We start from the raw sequence: 25,731 nt of genomic DNA on the forward strand, positions 1-25,731 counted from the left end.
CACGAACACACTATGCACAAACTGACATTCCCGGAGCTGCTTTAATGTGCTTTTGAGTTGATGCTATTTTCTTATATTACACTTTTTATGAACACCCACCCTGGGACGTATATGGTCCAGCTCAGAATGACTTAATCATGAAATCTCAGAACTATATTTCTTCATTTCCCAGAGCTGCTATTTCACTCTGTCATCAACTTTGATATATCTGCTTTAAATCACATCATCAGGCATTGCAAGTGCCAAACGGACTTTTGTGGCAACTATCTTCACTTAAAACTTTCATGAGTTGCTCCAGCACAAACAACTCAATTACTGTGAACAATTTGATTTCTTATAGAGAAATTGAATTGAATTATACGGGACGTAATCCCATATAATTTAATTAAATTTCTTTAGTATACTAGTCAGCCAGTATAACTTTTGCTGTATAATCTCCACAATCTACAATCGTCCAACCTCTCCAGTACAAAATACTGTAGATATGCAAATAAACAAGTAAAAGAAACTGCATTAAACATCTCCTCGAGCTGCAGTGGCACATCATCGATGTCCTAACCAACTGTGAGCTGCTATTAACTAATTATAGTTATCACTTTGTCTGGACCTGCCCTCTCCAATGAACATGACTGATCTAACATGAATAATTTGCTTCCACTTTTTCGATGGAAAAACAAGGTTGAATTTTTGTTTTCGTATTGTCTCACATGTTACAGCAAAAACGACCAACCTGTTCAACGCTTGCTTGAGACTTTGGAGCCTCTCCTGAGCAAGACTTTAAATCTGTAAGATTTCATCTTGAATAGTAGAAAGACACTGTAATTATTTTGGAGAGTTTAACTAACAAAAAATGAAGGGTTTTAAAACTTGACTCACAGTTAGAATGTGCATTCACTAATTCTATACTAAATGGCTGACGAACCAGTCAAACCTTCCAACTAAAGAAAAGGCAGATTGAAAAGATTACATTTATACTGACTTAGTATGAGTGAAGTTGTTTCATGTTTTGGCGAAACAGAATGAATTTGTGTTGAATCAGAAAAACAAAGTGGGAAAGAAAGTGAGAACAGGAGTAACGACCATGAGCACAAAGTTGTGGGAGAGAAAGTTCCCAGTTTTTGCTTTTGTGGTGAGTGGTGAGTGTTTTTGTTGCTTCCTCCTCTAACCCCCGCAAACAGAAGTATGGTTAGAGGGAGGGAGAAAGTAAAAGAGGGACGGGTGGTTGACTGATTATGTGTGAGGAGGAGTGTGTGTGGAGAGGTATGTGCCACTCAGTCTCTCTCTCTCTCGCGCTCTCTCTCTTTCTCTCTCTCTCTCTCTCTGCACTTCAAGAGCTTCACCGCTTCAGCCGACATCCTGAAGCAGGCCACTCTGCTCTCCCCTCTCTTACGGATCAACACCGGGACCCCAACCGCTCAAAACGACGGCAACGAGGGAGGCAACTTTTCAGAAGAGAGATAAGTGGCAGGAGGGAGGTCTGCTGTTGGCTTCCTGGGCTGAGCTGCACCCGCTGGCTGAGTGTTGGAGTTACAATAGTAAAAACAATCCCCTTTTTCCTGTGTGTGCGTGTTTTCTGTCCACACTCACGAAAGAACAGCAGGAGTACAGCCGAGGCTGAAGAAGGCTTCTGGATGCAACAGCAAGCTGGAGAATTGGTCAAAAGAGGACAAAACGATAAAACAGAGGGTGGAACAACAGGGGTTGGACTGAAAACCAAGGAGGAATGCAGTCAGCGTCTTGAGAGATATAACACAAGACAGAAGGAGAACATCCTATGAACAACTAGTCAGCTCTTGCAGGTGGTTTAAGCTCCTTCCTCCCTCTCCTCCCTCCCTCCCTCCCTCCTCTTTCCCTCTTCTTTTAACCCTGACATGGGACGCCTGCTGGCCCTGGTCCTCGCCTACCTGGCTCACCTGTGGGCCACCGCCGTCGGCTCAGAGCGCCAGCAGCACCACGTGCAGCACGGCCTCTGCAGCTACACCTTCATCCTCCCCGAGGTGGAGCACTGTGATCCTCTCAAGGACTTCCAGGTCACCAACACCCTTCAGAGGGACTCCCCACCTGAGGCCGAATTGGATACGAGCCAATCAAAGCAACGCATGGCCCAGGAGGAAAGGCCTTCCTGGCAGGAGAGGAAGCTGGAGAGTCTGGAGAGTGCCATGGAGAATAACACTCAGTGGCTGCAGAAGGTAAGAACACAAACCAACCTCCTACTCATCCTGTCAGTTTACTACTAATGGTCTTTTTTAGATGCTGGCCTGCATCCTTGAAAACAAAAACGCTGCACAACAAAGTGCAGGATGTCTGAGAAGCCCACTGCCCGATAACATCTGTTGACAAGCTTTCATTATTGATAAGTACAGAGCTTAGCTTGGATTTCCTGGATGCTCGCTGTGTGCATGTCTGGCTGCATGACAGTGCCTTGTTTGAGTGTGTGTCTACATTTAAGAACACCGGTATGCACGGACCCACTGTTCCACGCAAGACTAGAAAGACAAGATTAAATAGGTTTACTAATATCAAGTTGTGCCAAATATGTAGAAAACTGTTAAACCTTCCAAACGAGCCCCCTTTCACCAGCACAGACAAACGCATACAGTCAACAATTGATCCATGTCAGACTCATGTTTTAAGTCAGTTTGATGAGCCAGAGTCATTTCAAAGTTTTCAGTGCAATCCTCACTCAGAAATATAATGTGGTGTTTATGAGGTTATGACATTTTTATCTGTGGGAGACACATTTCAGAATCGCTCCTCCCTGAACAGTTGGTCTTTCCAGCTCCATCTAGTTGAGATTATGACTGAGTGAAATGAAATGATGCGATTAAAAGTGGCTTCACAATAGAGTTTCTATTGCTAAGGTCATCTGGGTGCAGAATCAGTGTCGAGCCATTGTCTGGGAAAGACTGACTGACTGACGTGACGCCCACACCCCACCCGTCTCGCTATTCTTGTCTGCATCCATCTCTGAATATTTATGGCGTACTCTAATCCTTATGCTGATTATGAGTATGCGTGTTTGGATTGGCCAACTGAGATCAAACAAGTTGGATCTATTACAAGATTTGCAAATGGAGCATCATGAATGCCAAAATTCTTCCTGTGCTCCTGTCACTTTCTACACACACACCACAAATTCTCCCTCATTTATACGTTTAATATCTGTTTGGTTTTCTTCTCACAGCTCCTCTCAATTCATCTCAGTCAGGTGTATCTGCTCCGTTGTGCTGTGCCGGGATGATGAATGAATCTTATCGACCAGCTGATCTCAAAATCTTTGTCTATCCTGCTCACGCTCACCTGACATGCAGTCAGAAACACATACAAATACACTCAAATCCCCCAATGTGCACACTGCTGCTCAGTCTATGAACTAGAGACCTTGGTTCCGTGTGATGAATCCCATGAGATGCCGAGTGTGTGTGCATGTGTGTGTGTGTGTGTGTGTGTGTGTGTGTGTGTGTGTGTGTGTGTGTGTGTGTGTGTGTGTGTGGACATGAGTGCCAGAAAGATGCAGAGGCAGTGAGGAAGTGCACAGCAACAGGTTTCCTCACGCATCTGGTACATTATTCATGCATACAGTTTGAAAAGCACAAGCTAAACTGTGGAATACAAATCACAAGTAGTCTTCCCGGGCACGTCCCCACTGTAGACTCTCACCTCCACTGGAGAGGTGATACGACCGGCTGTAAAGGAGATGCTGTTTAAATCACCCACACATCTACAGTGTAAAACTCCGCTCACACACACACATCTAGGTCCGTTGCCAACTTTCTCCACAGAACGTCTGGAATGAACACCAAAGATCCAACTTTTCAACAAGTAAACCCCACCAGGCTAACGCCATGCATTAATGGTTACACTGTAGGTGGGACTTCCATATAAACACAGCATGACCACGGGGAGCCTCTTTCAGCTATGTGATTTGGTACAGTACCCTTTGACCCCAGATGGCAAAGGCTTTTCACCACCTTGTGGAGCTCATTATACCTTATCTGCATAGGTTTTGGGAGGACTTATGGGTGTGCATGTAAAAGACCTTCAGGCATGTGTGTGTCGGCGGTTTCTGTGAAACTTTGCACGATCCCACTGCAAGCTCCCCCGGGACACCTCGACCCTGCCTGTGAGCCTTCCAACCAAACCCCTTGAAATAAAACACACACCCACACAGCCAGCATCAGGAGCGAACACACTGAAGGCTCCACAGAGGAGAGCACAAAGTGGATGAACACAACACGGTCGTATTAATGCCGGGGATTGATTTGCTGGTGCATCTAAGAAGAAACTGGTGTTGGGTTTCCTCTGGACTTATCCCCCCCCCCCCCCCCCCACACACACACACACACACCACCAGCACAACCCTAAATCTTGCCCCCTTTTCACTCTCTGTTTCCCTGAGGCTTTCGCAAAAGGGACGTGAGCGTGCTTTTTGTTAGTGCTTTTCCGAAGCTGCTCGGATTATGCTAATGCTGATGTATTGCACGGAGATCAAGGTAGCTCGGCTACCCCTGTTGACCTGATTTTTCTTCAGCCCCATAATATTTCATTAAAACTAACATTGAAGCATGTCCCCCGCATTAGTCACATTATTCAGAGGGTCTCCATTCTTGTTCCGAGACGTACCGACTGTTTTCCGTCTTCAACAGGCTAAATTTGAGACCCTCGACTTGACACATGCTAAATTTTTATTTTGTCGAACTCATGCATGTTTTCTCTTTTCTACCTTAGCTCATGCCATTGTCGCTGTTGCAGCTACAAACAAAGAATAGAAAGTAGCAATGAAAGTAGCATTTGCATCAAACCAAACTGTGAAGCTTAAATTGTTTAAGACAAGCATGATAAAGATACATAAAGGTGCACAAATTACACAGCCTGACAATAAAAAGGATCTCATGCAACATGGCTGAAGAAAAACATACAGTAGCATTACTAAATTCCTATGGATTTGTCAAATAAACCACATATTGAATTTGTTTGTTGTATTTATGGATGGAACAAAAAGAAATTAATACCTTTACATGGAGGTCAGCGTTTTTGACTTCAGTTTCTTCAAACATTTTGACTTCCACGTTTTTCTAAGCCATTAAATCAAACATTAGGCTTTTTCAAGTTGTATCCATGCTTCCATGTCTTTCTAGAAAGACTTTCAAAAGATGTTGGTATTTGTAGGTTGATTTATTTTTACTGGTCCGGTCAATTCACCGTTGAATTTTGTCTCTAAATTACAGTTTAACATCCCTGAATCGAAGTTTAACATCCCAAACGTATGCATTTATTTCCCTGACCAGAATAAGAATGTTGCACCGAACAGAAAAAAAATCTAAATAATAATGTTTGAAATATTGAAAAAACAAAAGACCTGATATTGATGAACTCAATTGTCCCCATTGTCTTTAATGCAGCAAAGTTACAGTGGTGCAACTGCAAGGACAGAAAACGTTTTGTTGTTAGGAATTATCATTTCAAACGTGCAGTATGACACTTTTGCATAAAAATCAAACAGCTTCAGTTTATAACATAACATTAGTATTTGTGACCTGATTGCCTTTCAGGCAGTTGGGTCGGCTGAGAAGAATGTGTACTTCACACATACCCTATGGAAAAATGTTCAAATTCTCAATTCTTTTTGTTTCTTTGGACCTTAATATGACACTGCAGAACAAAATCTACTAACAAGTTAGCAGATCTGGCCGGTATAAGCCGGTATAAAGTCAATCTGTTCACCATTAAGAGTTTTGCATGTTATGATGTTGACCTTGGCAAGGCAGCGCTTCACACAAAGTACAGATAAGGACGATGAGGAATGTGATACGTTTGCTCATAAAGCGAAATAACAAGAAAAGCTGAAATTTCGATTTGATGGGACAGAATAAAACTGCAGCTGTCAGCAACACCAACTTTGATCATTCAGATAAAGTGGAAGGCTAAATATGGATAAATACAGGATCCAGGATTATGACAGTTGTTTCTAAAGGCTACATAAATCTTTTGAAGAATTTGTTGTAAGCAGTATTTCTAGTTCACACCAAGCCAATGATCCAGTGTAGAAAATCCAAGTTAGATGCTTTGGAATATTTCATTATGGCATCATGAGCAACATTTTGTATTGTTGCCAAAAAAGAAATAGAAACAAATGAAATCCTAATATTTCATTTAACAGTGGCAGCTGATCCAATAGAGGGCACCCCTCGCTCTGCTGATTGGCTTAAAGTCAGCTCTGGTTTGTTCTCGTGTTTCTACGAGATGTTGAGATGAAGATAACAAGCTGTGATCCCCTGATGATTGACTCTGTTACATCTCTTCTAAAGGACCATTTGAAAGGAGAAATGTGGCTGAAAAGTTACATGTCAGGTTCAACTTTGGCCATTGTAGTTATTTTTCAAAGCAAACAGAAATGTATTCAGACTTTTGCAAATGTGTACTTGTTTGGTAAACAAGTACACAGTTTATTTTGAAATTCTCTTTGGGGTTTCTTTCAAAGCATTCTAAAATGCTAGATTGTTGTAATGTGGTTTGTAAATGCATTGTATTTCAATCAAATTAACACTGGCTGATTTTAAATAATGATGAAGAAATTTACCGCCAGCCACCACTGTGTTTAAGAATATTAAGCAAGTAGGTAAAAGAGTTCATGTATCTCTGGAGGAAAAACTCGAGCTGCATTGACACGCCCATAAATCCATTCTAATGTTCATCCAGTCATCGCTATCATTTGCCCTAACAACCTGCGGTGGTGACCGAGAAGAAATGCACGTATTGGCTGAATAATTAAGATATCAAGTGGCGCAACTGCCCTGATTTTCTCAGGCCTGATCCTTGCTCTGCCCCTCTTATACACAGTAAAACGGAATTATGCTACATCCCCAAAGCGATTTATCTGGCTGCATGCTAAAGCATGTGACAGACAATTAATGCAATTGGCACTGGGAGACGGAGTGCAGCAAGACTTCTGGATTGAGCTCTGGCACAAAAAGCTGTAATAGGAACGCTTTTGGACAGGCGGGTGATAGCAGCTTGAATGTGTAAGGCTGATTATGATGCCGGGATCTTTGGTTCTTCTTTTGCGTTTGGCTTTAATCCGCTTGGTAATCGCTTCATAAACTTTGTTATGAAGAGATTTTTTAATTTTTTTTTCTTCTGCTGTCTCACTCTTCCTAATGGAGCAGAATGTGAGAGATGGATTTGCAAAGCAAGAGCGGGGGACACTTTTTAAAGAGGGAGTTATGGAGAAAGTTCAAGAGGATCAAAGAGACAAAGAAAGGAAGATTACTGGCAGGCGAACAATTTAATTGCAGCCTCATCTATATTAGACCACTCTGTATTTTTGAACCTCACATAACAATACAGAATACATCATCTCTTGTGGCAAATGATTATCATAACCTAATTTTTTTCCCCTGAATTGTTTGTTTCTGTTGAAACAATAAAAACAAAAGCCAAGAACAGACAATTGGAGTCGGATTTTGCATTCTCTTCGATTCTTGCAGATAGCCACTCATTACCAGACTAATTCTGACGGCTCGCTCCTGAGAGTTCATTTTTCAGTTGTGTGGTTTAATGAGCAAAGTCTGATCTCCCTGGAAAAAGTCATAAATATTAATGTCCTGCAGTTCGATATTCTCTGTCACGTTATTACAGAGGCACAGACCATTGCCCACTAAACATCAAACTGAGTCGTATTGTTTGCGGCCCGGAAACGCAGGATTTGACTTCCAGATGGCAATTCCTCAGACAGACTACCTTTATAAGAAATTCCATTTATTGGAACAAGATGGATGCCGTCCTATTTTTACTCCTGGCGTAACAGTTGATGTTTTTTTTTTTTTACTAATGCTTATTTCTCGGGGCTTGTGATTGATTACACAGCATTGGCGACTGTCCCCGAAGTTCTGCACATGAATTCCACGACGTCAAACTCCAAGTATATACTTTCCCTGCTGTGTCTGAATACCCAGAGAAATGATTGTGTATTTCATCATTTTATTAATGCAACGGCCAGTATTTGCCTGAGGTGGACCTGCAGATGGATAGATAAATGCGCGGCGAGACACATGAAATGTCCCGGGGATACTAAATTCAGTGACTCTATCACAGTGCCGGAGAAGATTGAGGTGAAAAAGACAGATCACTTGAAGGTTGCCTCTTTCACACCGCATCAAGCTGTCAGCGAATGCACGGGGACGCCGCTAAAATATGATCACCACAACGATGCAGGTGGAGAAACTGACTGACCTGAATGCAACTCCGACTCTGCCTATTCTCCCTCCAGCTGGAGAACTTCATCCAGGAGAACGTGCGCTCGGGGATGGAGGAAATAAAGCGTACAGCGGTGCACACCCAGACCGCCGCCATGTTGGAGATGGGGACCAACCTCCTCAGCCAATCAGCGGAGCAGACTCGCAAACTGACCGACGTGGAGACCCAGGTGAGGGTCAATCTTGGACTCCATTTACACAGCAAAGTTTCAAATTGAAGACTCATCGTTTTTTTGCGTTTTCGTTTTCAGAATAGTTTTGTTTCGACACTGCAAAGGATGTCGTTGACATGTTGGGCAACCCGTGGATGCTGTTGTTTGTCTTTTGTTATGAAACCACACACACAGGAATCGCTAATCAAATATAATTTTGGTGGATCCCGCTGAGAAGCCGTGCCCCAAAAGGTGGCAGTGAGCGCTTCCAAAACAGCTGGTGTTTGGTTCTACTGACTGATTGACACAATGAGCGGATCTTGGTGTCTGACGACAAGCCAATTAAAACATAAAGCTCAGCAGCACAACACAGACGTGTCTTCAATCGTGCCACAAAGTTGTTATTACAGACCGGCCCCGTCATGCTTTCTTTTCGTCTTATCAAAGCCGATGGAGAAACAAAAAAACTGCAACCTGTGCAAATATCCAAGCTGCTTTGTTTAAGCCTTTGTTGAATCGCTGACTTGAAAACATGTCACAGGTGTGGATGGAATCATCCAGTTTTAATTAGGAGGATCAAAGGAGGCGAATTATGTGTTATGTGATGTGCTGCACGACACCGTTCCTCCCCAAGGGGCCTTTTATGAATTCATCTGGTGGACATCCTTTTTTTTTTTTTTTATTCCCGCCACTTTTTAATATTTCTCCTAAGTCTTATCTATCCTTTCATCTGCGCTCACGAAGATGATTATTCTTTGGTTTTTATTGATCCGTAGGTCTTAAACCAGACAAGCCGCCTGGAGATACAGCTGCTGGAATACTCGCTGTTCACTAACCGGCTGGAGAAACACATTCTCCTGCAGACTCAGGAGATCTCACGCCTCAGTGATAAAAACAGGTAAGAACACACACACAGAGGCACACACACAGACACTTCAAAGGACCATTGGACCATTCAAGTAAGTATATTTTTTTGAGCACCGCACGACTTCCAGCGTGTAACTGTCGGAGGGACTTCCAACAAAGTGCAGCCACTTCATTTTCACATCCATTATGCTAGTTTAAGTGCGAGAACAGCGATTAAGGTAAAGGTTATTCACAAGGTTAGTCTTGCAAATCACAAGATCTTGCCATGCAATTATTGCTGTGATTGTTTTCGCTCATCACTTCACAGAATCACCATTCTGTGTAAAAGTGCACCTACTCTAATGTTGTTGGGGTTTTTTTCCCCCTTCTCTTTATTTTCATTAGAGAGGCTTTACTTACCGATGTTGGTGCCATTTTATTCACCCTTTCTGCATTTGCTTTACTAATGAAAGGAGCAGCTGTGGGGAACATAAAATGCACAAGAGTGGCTTTCTCAGGAAAATAATAAAAAAAATAAATAAATCGCTGCTTCACACTGAGCGGCAACACACAAAAAAACACTTTTTCATAGTGTATTGTGCTGTGTATGTGCATGCACAAAAGTAACCCATCAGACACAATAATTGAAAAATAGTATGCCAAATGACCTCAGCAGATTAAAACAACAGGGCATTTAATGATGAAATAATGTGTATTGTGAGGGCCCGTGTGTGTGTTTGCCAGTCGACTGGGCAGAGTGCGTTAGGAGGGGTTTCCCATTCTTCTCTCGAGGAACACGGGGTCAAATAGAGGCTATAGGGGAGGGTTAAGGACTGGGCTCTGTTTGGTGTTGGAAAAAAAAGTAAAAAGGTTTTTTTTTTTTTTTTTTTCTCTCCCTCTCTCTTCCTCTCTGTATCTGGTTGTTTATGGTTCCATCTGTCAGCATGGTCAACAGAGAGCACATGCAGTGGCTCAGCATTAACACCTGTTACACATCTGTCCCGATCGGGCCCCACTCTGCCCGGTGAGTCCTCCCTTCGAGGAGGCGGCAAGGGACTGGCGTGTAAATAAATAAATATATGCTAACAAGGATATACTTCCAGACTGGACGCGTGACATTAGGAACGTAGCAGCCGCTACCGAGGCCGTGAGATGAGAGGGAAATAGGCACTATAGGGGTTGTGGGAGGCGACTGCTGCTGTGCCTCGAGGGCATGGAGCCAGTTTTTTGATTGGCTGCCAAGCCTTAAAAAAAAAAAAAGGGGCAGAGCGACTTGTTTGTTTTCATAAGGATTACATGTTAAATACGATTGGCAGGAAGCTGAGCACACTGCGGAGAGAGCGAGAGCAGACGAACAGCAAAATACTTGATACAATGACAATAAATAGCACAGTACCACAGGCACAAAGATTTAATGTTCCAGGATGTAATGTGATCTCAAATGCTGCATTTGTTCTGTCAACTCATTGACTGTTCTCCAAAGTAAAAAAAAACCCAAAAACAAACACACGCAATAGGGAACAATTTGTTAGTTTGCTTTGCCACTTTTATCAAGTGTTTCCCCACAAAGTAAATATGAAATTGAAATGATATGATTCTTTCTATGGAGGCCACATACTGAGCCGCCACCTGAAGTGTGGGCGAACAAGGAGCCATCTTTAGTTTAGTGGCTGTGTGCTCGTCGTGCTCAGAAGTAGCCTGTTCAATCTGGGTGGCTGGATTGTTTCAATAAATAACTGCTGCAGAGTCGTTAGTCAAAGCCATAAAAATCAAGCTGCGGGGATTTATGATCTTCATTTGGACGTGGGGGTGTGCCACTTGTGCAGGCGCACGCACACACACAGTCAGGTTGTTGCGTCACGGTGATGATGGAGCGGCTGAGCATGCAGGCCCATCTGTGAGTGGTGCCGTGGTACAGGTGTTTATATGATGTTCGCCCAATGAGACTGTTGCGCCCATGTCTATTAATCATATTTGTGTGGATGTGCACGTTTCTGCAACCTCCACTGCGAACACTAAATGCTGAATGGATGATTCTGCACCTGCAGCCGCTATTTCTTATCCTGTAACCGCTCCCCCAAAAAGAAAAAAAGATTCAAAATTTGCATTTTACAATGCTTTTGTTTTCTTTTAATTCTCAACTGTCAACTGCACTAAAGAGGAAAGGTCTTTTTTGTTTGTCTTTGCTTGTTGTTGACAGCTTTTTGGAACAGAGACTCCTGGCTCTAGAGGCTCGGTATGGGAAGGAGTTGCAGGGCCTGCAGAGTGAAAAACAGCAGCTTCAAGACCTTCTGGGGAAGCAGAGTGAACTGGTCAGCCAGCTCCAGGGTGAACTGGGCAGCTCCACTCTCAACAGCACCTTGCTGCAGAGACAGCAGGCCGTGCTCACAGACACTGTGCAGCAGCTGTTGGCTGTGGTCAGTCACTGCAATGGTGAGGCTCTGTAAGTTTATTGTGTTTGCCCCCCCCCCCCCCCCCCCCCCCCCCCAAAAAAATTGTACTGTCAAATCTGGTTATTTTGAACAAAAGACACAAGTTTACATAAGACAGTACTGTTACATCAATAAGAAACACAAAGGGATTGTATTCAAGCAAAAGGCAGACTGCAAGAACAAACATAGCCTCGAGGAGGTTGTCATTTAATTCCCAGACCCGCTACATACATGCTTACACTGCAGACACCCGGGGCGTAACGCCGAACACTGCAACACATTTCACACATGGGGTTGGGAGCCCATAAGGTTGCCATCTGTAAACACACCCTTTTATGTTCTTGCAGAAATCTCCAGTACACCCAAGAAGGAGCCACTTAGTTACAGGGACTGTGCGGAGATCCTGCGAGCCGGAGTGAAAGAGAGTGGAATCTACAGCATACGTCCTCACAACTCCACCCAGACTGTCAAGGTAGTGCGCCTTTAAAGACTGTTGGCCTTTTCTCGTAAATATCACCAAACTGAGTCCGACGTGAATTGGTTTTTGCGGTTTTTTTTCCTTTTTGTGAGACACTTCGTTTATTTGTCGACCACTATTTAACAATAGAATCAGTTTCTCTTGTATCAACTTTACAGGCTTTTCCCAGACCGTGTAAGATCTCACACACACTCACACACATGCGCAACAATGAAATTCGGCGGGCTTATTATTTTGTGTGCTGCAATAAATATTGGAAGGACCAACTGCTCTGATGTCATGGTAATTTGTTGGGGCTTTGGTGGAGAGGTTGATGGAGATGCCATGCTGTGTTACTAAAAGCTAAAATAATAAACAGCTCAAGCATTTGGCCCTGTGAGCTTCATGATGATTGAATGTGTGCTGCTAAATGCAAAGTCAGAAAAGCTTAGGCAGCGCCACCACCGATGTCAAATGTGCAGCATTTGCAAATGAGACATGGCACACACCAGGAGCCGGGCCCTCCTTTGAGTCGCTTCGAGCCTTCCTGGCCAGGGTCGTTGCTCTTAGATAACAGTGAAACAGTTTTCTGTTATTCATTACTTTCAGTCTAGTTTGCTGTTGGCACTGTCTCCTATTGCCTCTGTTCTTCATTTCCTATGGGCAAGGCAGCCAGGTGTTAGGCACTGGTGCCATGTGTCACTTGCCAACTGGGGCCAACGTACGTTTCCACCGATACAAGTTAGTGCACCCCCAATCATAGCTGCTTTCAATCTTTGCCATCTAATTCCGATGTGGCTCGCAAGCCGGGTGGCTGCATGAAAGTGGGGCAGATACAAATTGCCCCATTTTCTAAGCAGAGAGCGTTTTTTTTTTTTTTCTCACTTGGATCAGAGACAAAAGGCATGTGTGCTTGGTGCAGATACTGGCTGCACATACAGCCCATACATCTGTCTCGCTCACACTCTGTGGGTAATAATGGCGATGATGATGATGATTACCCAGCAAATAATTCTTTGCTAGAATCAGCTTCTTTTAAATTTTTTCATATCTCTGTTATGGATATTTTGGAGAGCACAAAAGCACAGCGCTCATCAAGTTAAACACATTAGAGGTTTTGTTGTAATACACAGGGTAGATATATATATATATTACCGCCTCAAATCTCTATGAGAATTCTAGTATTCTTGAGTTCCGTCCATTTTAAAGGTCAAAATAATTTCCACATTGTTTGCATTTTATTGCAATGTTTCTACACTGTAATACTGCCATTTCTTTCTAATAAGTGAATTTAGAGCCTTAAGTGTGCATCTGGTCTGAATAACCACGCGTTTAGAAAATGGCTCAAATTGAGAACTTCTATTTTGAGAGCCTGTTTTTGTATTCAGTGTGATGCCTTTAAGGCCAGAACATTGGCTCAATGCGCCAGAGGATAATCACAGCATATTGCTAGTCTGTTTTGTTTTGGTAGGACAAAAAAAAAAAAGAAAAAAAAAGAAATCAGTGCCTTTTGACCTTGATTTAGCTTTGCTTTTCGAGGAAAGTGCTGAAAAGTCCTGTTTAGTTTGTGACTGGAAAAAAAGGCCCTTTGCGATAACAAGAGAAACTCGGCATCTATACACCATTTTTCTTGACACAATAACATGTTATTTGGATGATAACATTGAAGCCACCAACTTATGCAGATTCTGTTTTATCATGCCGCATTCAGATTCAAGGTTGTGAAAGCAGTGTTCCATGCACGAGAAACAATATTGACATCTGAGGCGACAACATTGAGCAGGTTTTTCAGAAATAATGTGCAAGAACATGGGCGACCTATGCTCAAACTCAACGGAAAGGAAACGCCTAATCATTTAATTATGAACCGTAAGGAGACTGGAGCCACTTTAACACCATTGATGTCTTAAAACAAGTCCCCTAACAAGTCTAGATTTCAAAACCTGTCACTAGATGAGTCAGGATTTGTTCCTTTTTGTTCGTCCAAACCGATCTACATATGACAAAATGTGCAGCCAAGGAAGGGGAAAAAACCCCAAAAAAACAGACTGTGTAACCAAATACTCAGAAGCCTCCTACTCAACCCCCCTCAGGGGATGAGAGAACATGCTGAGATGTTAGCTTTTCCTCCCCACCTGGGTCATATCATCGCATTACACCCTGAAGTTCAGGGTTCTCCCTATATTTATCAAGCTTTCAAGACATCCTTCAAAAAAAAAAAAATTAAGAAAAGAAAACAGAAATTGTATCAGGTGTTTTAGTTCCTTATGTCATTTCATGTTAATTCACTTTATAGGTGGGCGTTTCAAACATGTTCAATCACATTATATTTATCTATACGTGACGCTAATTATACTTTGCTGTAAAACAGCACAGCAGGAAACGAATGGCTGAATGCCCTCAATGAGAGATTAAGGTGTCTTAAAATCAAAATATCAACAGTGGTGTGCATTTAGCTGCTAAAAGTCCAGATAGTTTTCCCAGCTGCCGGTGGACAATACCAAACATTCACTATGTGGTTTGAAAGGAGACTCCACATCAAATCCGAAGTGATTGCTTGAGGATCATGTGATATAAACTGTTCGATGTAAAACATTCTTCCATTGTATTAAAAACATACATTCAGTTTGAATGCCAAAGAATGAAGGGTTTTTTTTTTTTTCTCGATGATTTATGAATACACAGCCATACATACCAACAATTCTGGATTAGGAAACAGAAACAAGAGAGGGTTAGTATGTATTACTGTTAAGAGGACCTATACCTGTTATACGCACTTGTAATATTAGAGATTGGAAACAATGAAGGGACTAAAATCAAATCACTATTAGCAAAAATATTACATGAGGACATGTTTCAAAGTTTGACCGAGGTAACAATTAGGGTAAAGTGTTAGTTTCAGCTGGATTTCAAGTAAATATGCAGAAAATAAAGTAAGCATAATGTGTGGAAGCTTCTGTTTTACCTATCCTGTGAGCATCTGAATGGATTAACACTTTTATTTTTACGAGTACTTGCTTAAAATATAGGCATAAAAATCATTCTGAGACGAATACCTCTTTTAAGATTAGAATAGGAGTTATTGAAGGACAAAGGTTGTAATTTGGCAAACGGTCATTATGATAAAGACGAAACAAATTCTGCCGGAAGTCAATGTAAATTATTTTTGAGTGATGAAAACAGAGGTAAGTCTGTGTGTACATGAATACATTATGGTTAAGGGCCCTTTAAAATATCTTATAGGAAGAAAAAAAAGCAAGTACTATTAGGGCAAATGTAAAATGTTCAGGTTAAGAGTTGTTGGTGGGCTAGAAATGAATGTAAGTCAATGCAATGGACATATAGGGCGCTGTCGAGTGGTGTGCAGCTTAAAGTCGGACAAGGAAACAGTGTATTTGTTTTGCGAGTTAGAGAGGCGTCAGGAGGAGACAGGTGGTGAATTGAGTTAGCCGACCCTTGGGGGGTTTATACTGCAATCAGTCGGCACTTTGTGTGTACTCTGAAACCTGCTAGTGAGTACATTGTCTTTTTGATACACCCGCTGTACTCGTGGCATATTGATTTTTGTCACCCGGCCCTGAGGAGTAAAAAGTTTTGTTTACGGATGTCCTCTGTTTCCAGGTGTTCTGCGACATGAAGACCAGCGGCGGCGGGTGGACGGTGCTGCAGCACCGCGGAAACGGCTCCGTCGACTTTCACCGCGGGTGGAGGGAATACAAGATGGTACGTCCTGCACCACACTGGGTTTCGTGGTGGAACGTCACATCAGAATAGGTTGCATGGATCAGTACTGCGGGGCTGGACAGGACAGGAGGTTTCAATAACTGTCCACGGGTGGTTTGGCACAGGGAGGCGTGGGAGACCGGCCTGCCTGTGATCCCAGGTGACCTGCGGTTGTTGTATTTGGCTGCCCTCTTGTTCTCTATCACCACCCCATGTTATTGCACCTGCTCTGGCTCCCTCTCACCCCCCCGAGCACACTCCCACGCACCCAAATACACACAATTATGCACAACCGCAGTCATGTACCTCAATGACTCACATTGCACTACTCCCTGTATCCATCCTCAAGATATAATAGCTTTTCTCCAAAATAATGACAGTAATAGTATCTTCCGCAAGCGAGCCCTCAAAACAAAACAGGATATAATACAATTGTACACAAGAGATGATGAAGACGCCTCAGCACTCCGCTCGCATCCAGCATGCTTCAACACCTTTGGCTTATGTTTTGTTTGGAATTTAAATAACACTTTTTAAAAATCTCATCACAAGTTTTCTCAGTAGAAGCAATACTCTGTTTGTGGGAGCGAAAAAACTGAGAAATAAACAACGCTTGCAAACCTTTTTGACTCCCAAATTACACACAGAACAAATGAGGAAGGCTGGTTTGGGTTTTTGATTGAGCAGAGTAGCAATTCGTCTCTCACCCACGCCAGAAAATCAATTGCCACGACTTGGTTTGGAAACAAAATGCAGAGGGGACTATGTGACTGCAAACAGAAAAGAGGGACAATGAGAGACAGAGGCACACGCCTCCACACACACCCACACACACAGACGCTCACACCAAAAAGCTTGAAAAAAAAAAAGTCTTTCAAGGACAATATTTTTTCAAGTGGATGATAAATATTTGGCTCCAGTTGGGGCGTGGGAGCACAGGGGCCTGTAGATGGCAGATAACATATGGACTAGAATGCTTCAGTGCACTGGTCCACTCTTCATATTCTCACATTCTGTGGCAAGGGTTGATCAAATGTCGCAGACGGGCCTGCTGATCGGATGATAAATGCTCCACTAGTGTCACTATATATTTGTTCTCACCAATAACAAACAGAGACCGTGACAGCGAGACAAAACTGGTCATGAATCCGAAGGTACGCTTGGAGAAAATGTTTTGTTTCAAGGGGAAGAAAAGAAATTATCCCTGGAGATTTAGATTCTTCTGCCTCTGAAATACAAATGATTAGTCCTAATGAGGAAAGTTTTTTGACAAATAGAATCGAAACACTTTATTAACCCCAGGGGAAATTCTTTAAATGCATTTCAGCTCAGGCTGGTCTCGAACCAGCGGCGCCATTAGGCTGAGAACGCCACTGGATTACTAAGTCAGCGCAAGGCGGTCAAGTGGGTGCATCCTGACAGCTGAGCACCCTGAATTCCAGTCATACATCGTCAAGTCATCTGCACCTAGTCATATCTGGTATTGACACACGCAGGAAACACAAAACAAGTTAAATATCTCACAATACTTTTTTTCAGCAATGACAAATCATAAGGAACTATGTGTTTGAAGTCTACCACATGCTAATTACGACTCAAGATAAAATACACATATGAACACAACGGCTGCATGTTTTTAATCCCCTTCCAAGTCAGTAAATGAGACCAATTTACTACGGTCTGTGTTTATTAAAGGTACAGAAACTGAGCTTGAAAACACAACCTTCCTTTACTGTCTTGGAGCAGCTGCCGAGTGATTCCTTGCTTCCTCGCCTGCAGCAGAAAGGTCAAGAAGATGTATCCCTCATTAGATGATATCAGGCATAATATAAATTGATCCCATTAGGTCTCTGCAGAGCTGCATGTTTAATCGTATTTTAAACACATTCCCCATTCACTCCTCTCTGTGATCACATTGTTAAATCACAATAGCCCTGCCACATTTTCCCTGCAGAGACATTGGCTGCATCAAAAACAAGCACTCCTACTTTCGACTCAGCATTACACAATGCGATATAAGACATCAGAAACTGGCAGTAGGGAAGGGCTGCTTCACAATGATTTTATGGAGAACAATTGGGCACATGGAGATTGTAATGATGGCATATTTTGTGTTTCATATAGGTGGGTAGAGAGTCATTTCTGCAATCATGTTTACTGGCTCAAATTCTACCAATAGGCATTCATTCTAGTTAACATCCTGAAACTAGGGAACATATGGCATTGGTTTTAGTCTCATCAAACCATTAGCTGTGTGGAGGCATCTGCATCTGTTATGATTTGCCCGCTTGTCTCCTTAAATAGCCAAAACTAAAATCTCTCTTAAATATAGACTGCGGTCCGCAAACTTGATTTCGAGTTCACAAATTCACCGATCTCACCATAAATCACAATACATTTTTCCAGATTAGATTTGGTACATTTGGTTAATGCACAGTGTATTCTGCTCGATGCGTAGTGCACAATCCCCAGGAAAGAGTAAAAAATAACCGACACTTTCATGAATGAAAACCATTCCGCTCCATATAAACATATGAAACGTGAAAAATATGGGAGAAACACAAACCCGTGCTTTTGATAAATGTTTCTGGTCGCCCAGAGACAATTTGTTTAAAGAACACGACACAAAGTGTGGAAATACAAATGTGCAAGAGTGATGGGAAACTTTGAGTCACTGGATAACAACAAATCCTTCACCATTTCAACAAGAACTCAACAGAGCAACAACCAAGTGAAAAAGAATTCCCAACAGGAAAATGGCTACTCAGTCCAGATTTGAACAGTTAAGTAAGGTGACAGGGGACTGTAAGGAAGGAAGACCTTTAAATCTGGCATCTGAAGGTACTTTACATGGTGGAGTCGTCAAAAAAAGTTCATCTGATGTTGGAGGATGGTTTATAGTAATTAAATGTCAATGCAAGGTCAGTTCTGCTAAAATATACAATCTTGGTTTTTGAGGGTTTTTGGTTGTTACATTTTCTACAGATAATACATGCTTCTCTTGCTCAATAACTTCATACTTAACTGTGTTGTGGTGGTTTTTTGAACAAAAACACCTTCATTATTAGGAGGTTTCAAGGAGGATCAAAAGTTGGCCGATGCATGTGTGTCCATTTTCACACAACTGAGTGTTGAGCTTAACACTAATGATCATATTTGCTTACCGTTGCCAGAAAGGAGAAAGGAAACTAATGTTCCCGTTCACTTCAGAAGTGGGATCAGTTCACAGAACCAGCTGTTATTTCAGCTTTCAATTTATGGAAGTGTTGCAGGTCCTGGTGGAGCCGTGGTAGGATACTGGGATAAATTAAAGTCTCCATTGAATAGACCTCAGCTTTGGGAGTGGAGTGTTTCACTTCCTCAACTCAGTGAACTGTCTTAACCCATCAGAATGATAAATGTGACTTCTTAAATTGAGGTCCACTTTCATATTAACTCCCCAAAACACTTGGCAGGTCGCTGGTAAAATCATCCCCCTTGTTAGAATATTCTCCTCAGCTATTGTTTCCCCGTCTTTGTGTCTAATCCAGGGCTTTGGAGAGCCATCAGGGGAGCACTGGCTGGGGAATGATATCATCCACAAGCTGACCAGCTCCCAGGAATACAGCCTGCACGTCCAGCTAAGAGACAGAGAGGGGAATGAAGCCTTCTCACAATACGACCGCTTCTACATCGACGGGGAGGACAACAACTACAGGTAACGCAACGGCATCAAATATCTTCAGCGTATAAATGGATATTTATTCAGGCTCCGAGTGTATTTTCACATCACAGCTCCCTGTTTGAATTAATAAATCATCCAGTTACAAAGAGTGTTTTGTAATTTCCACACGACAGGACAAGATATGACAGCACCCCAAAGTAAAACACTTATTATGCACTCAGGTTTAAAATTTTATTCTTTCAATTTCTCCGAAATGTGACATGAATAGGACTATAATGAAGGTGCTTTATTTCAGAACTCAGTCTAAGTGTTTTATTAAGAGCCTTCTATTGTAAAAGGCATAATTGCAATGCAGTAACACCCTCTCTGTCGGTACCTTCCCTCTGGATGTAAGAGTCTCAGATTAGAAACTGTTATCACCAGTTCAAATTCCCCTCTATTTTCTCGTTTTCTAAGCTTTCTTATCCTTAGGGGCTGAAGTTAAGGCACCACTTGGACCATTTTTAAGAATGTCATTCAAGATGAGCTAAGTGGAGGGCACGCAGCCGCTTTTGCCTGCCTCCATTTTTCTTTTCCCATCACTGTGGCTACCGCTGCCCCCTGAAATTCCCCAAGGGGAGCCACATCCACCGGAGTATAACAGGAATGCTCTGCAAATACCTGCCCCTGCCAGAAACTGACAACTCAAACAAAGCTCCCCCCCCGGTAACCCTGCAATCACTAACAAGATTATGTGTGGGTGTGCTGAAGCCACGCTTCCTCCAAAACAAGTCAGAGATAAAATAGAAACCAAGACAGTTCAGGTTAGATTTCATATAAAATCATTGGAATCTGAGCTTGTTTTAGAAAAGTGCTGAAAAACTGATGACAAATCATAATAACATGTTCCAAGATAATAGTGCAGCCCCCCCCCCCCCCCCCCCCCCCCAAAAAAATAAAAAAAATTGAGCAATAAAACAACAGTTCACAATCTGGCTGGAGGCTACACTGTGTGTGGTGAAGCACCTGAGTGAATATAACTCTTCTGTAGCTACATCTGAGATCATGTTCTTCCTAACTAGTTCAATATGAAGCAGACTCAGTGTGAAGAAGTGGAGACGCCGCCCGAGTCTGTGGATTTTTTTTTTATTGTAGCTCCCAAATCGGATCAGCTGGTCCACCCGAACAATTCTCATCCTCAACTGCATCCAGCACAGTCCCCCGAGGAACTCGAGGGTCTTCACACTAAACTCAGTAATAAGACTCATGCATTAATCATCCACATGACAGACCACCTTCTCCTCTGAGGTAGCCAAGAATAGTAGCTCTTACAGTTGAGAGTAATGGAAATTCTTCCAATGTAACTATATCTTTGTCTTGAGAACATGCAATAACAACAGAAGAAGACAAGTCACCTTGACACCGGTTAGCTTGTGGTCTGTGGTATTAATGGGATAGCTGAATAAACACATCTGGAAGTCACAGCCAAGGCGAATAGCTTGAGGAGTTTGAGAAGCTGGCACCCTCAATCCCTCCATTAGGATATCCCGTGGCCTGCGGTCGCCTTCCTGTCTAACTTAATAATTTCAAATTTTCCTCACATCGCCGATCCATCATGAGCAAAAAAATTAAGTTGCCTTATGAAACACCCATTTATGCCCCCCCCCCGTTGCTATTTCTGTTGCGACTCCCGTCCCCTGCATCGCTGTCATTTTCAGCTCTCCCTCTTGCCTCCCTTCATAATGTGTTGTAGTGCTCTGTGAACTTACAAATTCAGGAGGAGGACTCTTCATTTAGTCATCACAGCCGGCGTGCCCCCCGGGCTAAAGGGGGAGGAGGAGGGTCACATAACTGAGGGGAGAGTGTGGCACTAACTAGACAGAATGACAGGGCAGAGGAGAGGCCAGACAGCACGACTGACCTCCTCAGGCCACTCGACTCCAACCAGTGCTGACACACACACACACACACACAAACAGACACTATTGTTGGGTCTGCTGTATGAAAATAATTGAGCAATTCAATTTATAAAGATTTCTTTCAGGGGCTGTTTCCACAAAGCACAGTTCTTCAGAAAAAATTTTTTGTATGGAAGTCTAGCTATGAGAACCGGTGAGCAGCCATTATATTGTATACATACTAAAAAGGCTATGATATCCTTTAGGCGTTCATGTGAGTGCAACATTATAATTTTAGTTGATTTCTCATCTAATTGTTCTGAAGTTATACATGCAAAGTCATTTGAATTTGATACAGCACTAGACAAAAGTTTTATCCATAAAAACTACCCCCCCGCACCGCCTATTCTAAGTGACTAAAAGGAGCTGAAAAAGAGAGGAGCACTGGATTGTGCCCTATTTAAGATGCTGCCATTTGCTTTGTTTGCCAAAATGAATTTGTAAAGTCAGATGTGCCCCTTGGCGCTGACAAATCAAATAAAGAGGGAAAAATTAAAAGTGAGAGGTAAAAGCAGAATGCATGCCTCGACGAGCCTCGTGCATTCGGTACCCCACCGGATTACAGAACAGACAAGGCAGTTTTGTAAACATGAACATACTGTGTTCAGTTAACCCACATGTTATTCGAAGATTTTAGAGATGTTGAGTTGTTTTCAGGCAGCATTCACTCACTGCCATTTGCAACTTGCCAACAAGTTGCCCAACGCGGCTGTAAATAATAAATAGCGGTGCCTGCGGCTGAGCTTTTCTCTCGAACTCCACACTCTCGCTCTCTCTCTCGCCACCCTATGAACTGCAGCCTGCATGCCGAGGGCTTCAGTGGCACAGCTGGACGGACCAGCAGCCTCACCCACAGTGGCAGCCAGTTCAGCACCAAGGACAGAGACAATGACCGCTGCACCTGCAAGTGTGCACAGCTCGCGTCGGGAGGTACACCGAGTCCGACCGCTGCTCCTCATCCTCCCCCGCTGCAATTCGTCTTTTCTTATAACCCATCCTGTTAAACATCTCTATCCACTCCTCTCTTGTAAATGTCCCGAAATTTCATTTTCCCTCTGCACCAATATAAAGTTACTGCACGTTTGGGTGTTACATTTCATGAATTCTGACTTCTTCTTTTTTAAACTCTTTTGCACACTTCCTCCGCAGGATGGTGGTTTGACGCTTGTGGTCCGTCCAACCTGAACGGCATATATTACCCCGCCTCGTCCAGTGTGGTTCGCTACAACGGTATTAAGTGGTACTACTGGAAGGGTCCAAATCTCATGGCTACCATGGCCACCATGATGGTGCGCCCTGCTAACTTCTGATGGCTCGCCCTCGATGTCAGACTATGAAATGGATGTCACTGCAAAGTAATAAAATGAACGAAAACCAGGAAATGGGAGAATTTTGGCGAGGAAACATCTAAGAAGACTGTTGTTTCACAGCTTCTGGACATGTTGGAGGGATGCGTTAGTAGTTGCCCAAAGACATATTCAGACTCTCAGCAAATGACTGTGGTTTCATTGAATTCCTGAATGAGGAAATACACTCACCCAGTAAATTCGCAAAGGTACCCAGGCTATATATTAATAAGGATTGTTCCGTTGCAGGAGGAAGGAGGCGGAGGATATGAGCTCTGCTCGAAAACACAACACAAACCTGAAATTGTGCAGGCACACGACTCAAAACTGAAATCACTTTATAAACCGACATTCCAGTACAAACAATATTCCTAAAACCATACTATGTCGATACGATGTCAATCAGTTTTAAATATTAATGTGTACAGCACAGCAGAAAAGTAACAAGTTTAAAATGTGTACATTGTCATTTAATATTAAACTGAATTATTTGATGGGACCAAAAAAGTAAAATTGAGACATTGCAATTAGCACGGATTGTGTTCACATGTATTTTAACCACTCTGGTTCAAACGCCACACCAACGTTTCCGTGACGACTGAGCATGACGATCTGGTGAGCATTATGTTTATGTAGCTGCCAGCTGGAAAATTATCAAAAGAGACAGAAGTAAGACAGTTCAGTGGTGCGTCATTATATTGTTGTATATGTTTCACAAGGAAGTAGTGAAGTTTTTTGATGAAAATGAGTTGAGGCGTTGCAGACACAAAATGATGATATCAGCGCAACTGAGAAGGAGGAGCAGATTAATTCTCCTTAACCATGAAATCTTCATCAGAGTGAGAGACTGACAAATGATGAGGTAAGTACAGGGTTTAAAGCGCTTTTAAAAAGCGGGGGGGGGGGGGGGGTTCTCGTATCTGATCTCAACTGGACTGGATTAGTGACATAATGACCTAAGAAATTCTGCTACTCTGACTAAAATACTGTATTTCCAAGACTACAAGTCACACTGGAAGATAAGTTGCACCTTTAAAGAAAATGGCTCATGAAGAGGAAACAAAAAAAACAAACCATCTAAATACTTGCAGGTGATGCAAGCTTATCTAGATTGGACCCCTCAGATGGGCCTGTTCTGATCAATGGGCCATATGTTTGACACCCCCAGGGGTTAAACTCATCTGACTATATGAACCTTTTTAGCTCAGACTTGTGGTGTATGCAAGACAGCTGTTTCACACCCCGGTGTAGCCTTTTCTTTCGGGAGAATACTTGTTTTATTTGAAAGTCATGTCCAGACAACACTTTTACGTTCACATACAAAAAATAAATAAAAATCCTTGTTTTTGTGCTTTCCAAAAAGAAAAAGAAAAAAAAAAGGTGAATATGTTTTTAAAAACCTTATGTATAATACATTGACAACTTGCTTGTGTTAACCCTGGATTTAAAATTGTAATGCAACTCAGAAGTTCAGCTTGAATAGGATTATCTATTCTTGTGAAATGGGTGTTCCTAATACAATGTGGGAATATCCCAACAATAAAACGCATATTGTTTATTCAGAACATACACATATATTCCCCTAACACTAAAGCCACAAGCTTTGGTCCATTTGAGATTTGCTCATGTGTAAAGTTTACGTGCAGTTCAGTATGATCATTGCACAGAGTAAAATCTAGATTCGCTTCAGTGGCTTACCATCATTCATAAATATGCCCCATGAAGATCGTGACTGTGTCTTCTTGTTGAGTGTGAAATATCCCACTTTCCTCTAAATCACACCCCCTAATAAAATGCTCTTTTTTGTGAGAGACCTTGTTTATAAAAAGCACATTGCATGCTCTCACTGGTTTACTTTCAGACATAAAACATTTGCAATAACATCTGGAAACAAAGCTCTTGAATTCAATCGTGATTTTGTCAAAGTGATAAAGCGAAACACAGTTTGAGGCGCTTGTAACCCAGAGTGCCAGGTGCTCGTCTCCATGAACCACGCATGCTGCGCTCGCCGCGTTAGATGAGGACTGCTGTGCACCATTGATTTGATGAATATCCAATAACAGATCCCTGTGGTACCCATTAGAAAGCGGACGGGTTTCACCTCGACTAACACTAACCTGCGTCTGCTGACGCTCGTCGGGGACGGTTGGTGCAGTCACTAAGTGGGAGATGACTCACGAGGATGTCCGCCGGCCAAAACTACACTGTCTGCTAATTCCTGGGCTTCATTTGCTGAAGGACAGACAGAGCACACTTAAACATATAATCGTTCTTGCTTTTGCTACTTCTGAATCTGATTCATTATTGAGCCCTGAGGATTAAATACAGTCGTATAAATGAGATATCATTTCTGTTCGGTTACACTGTTCTGACATGTCCTGATTATTATTATAAGTAGGTACTCTGTTTTTTGTTTAATGGAAATACTTCTACTAAACAAAAGAGGAAATCATTGATTTTCACAAATAAATAGCTTTTCTGTGTTTGGCTTCACTGAACCTGCTAAAGGACTCACACAAGCTCAACTACCTTTGATTTACAACTCTATTAGGATCGGGATAACAGCAGCGCCGGTGTGTCCGACCATATCTTAAATGTGTGCGTCTAAAATATATGATGCCACCACGCAGTAATCTTAGGGGAAACTACAAATATCATTACAAGAGGATCGGCAGCAACAGATATACGACCGCATATAGCCCACTTGTGATGATGGACCCGAGCCACATAACTGAATGCGCAAGCAGGAAAGCACTGCTGCCGCCCCATGTGAGCACACACGCCAACATGTACATGCACGCACTCTGCTTCCATGTAGTGACCCCATTGCTAAACAAGTTTATTACGACCTCCAAGGGCTGGACAGGTGATAGATCACAGTGGGGGAGGCCAGGGGTGAATCCATCAAAGCGACTTTAA

At 42.5% G+C, this 25,731-nt stretch overlaps 1 protein-coding gene across 2 annotated transcripts; it reads left to right on the forward strand.

Annotated features, from left to right (window-relative positions):
- Positions 1 to 1,228: 1,228 nt before the first annotated feature.
- On the forward strand, positions 1,229 to 24,169 carry angpt2b (angiopoietin 2b). Of its 2 annotated transcripts, XM_080484348.1 has the most exons (9): positions 1,229 to 2,189; positions 8,270 to 8,425; positions 9,184 to 9,305; positions 11,454 to 11,686; positions 12,033 to 12,157; positions 15,764 to 15,865; positions 19,396 to 19,562; positions 22,266 to 22,396; positions 22,616 to 24,169. In XM_080484348.1, exons 1-9 carry the CDS (start codon positions 1,872 to 1,874, stop codon positions 22,774 to 22,776), a joined length of 1,515 nt encoding a protein of 504 aa, XP_080340474.1. In that variant the 5' UTR covers positions 1,229 to 1,871; the 3' UTR covers positions 22,777 to 24,169. The 2 variants fall into 2 exon arrangements, with proteins under 2 accessions (XP_080340474.1, XP_080340475.1); XM_080484349.1 differs by lacking the exon at positions 8,270 to 8,425 and having other exon boundaries at positions 1,752 to 2,189.
- The last annotated feature ends 1,562 nt before the right edge of the window (positions 24,170 to 25,731 follow it).

The sequence above is a fragment of the Lipophrys pholis genome (genome assembly GCF_963383615.2).
Source record: "Lipophrys pholis genome assembly, chromosome: 17".
Taxonomy (NCBI): Eukaryota; Metazoa; Chordata; class Actinopteri; order Blenniiformes; family Blenniidae; genus Lipophrys; species Lipophrys pholis.

Bases quoted from the DNA above. Each gene is read 5' to 3' on its own strand.
- angpt2b (XM_080484348.1), top strand. From the start codon at position 1,872: ATGGGACGCCTGCTGGCCCTGGTCCTCGCCTACCTGGCTCACCTGTGG. The intron at 8,426-9,183 runs GTGAGGGTCAAT...ATTGATCCGTAG, and splicing joins TGACCGACGTGGAGACCCAG to GTCTTAAACCAGACAAGCCG. The intron at 22,397-22,615 runs GTACACCGAGTC...CTTCCTCCGCAG, and splicing joins TGCACAGCTCGCGTCGGGAG to GATGGTGGTTTGACGCTTGT.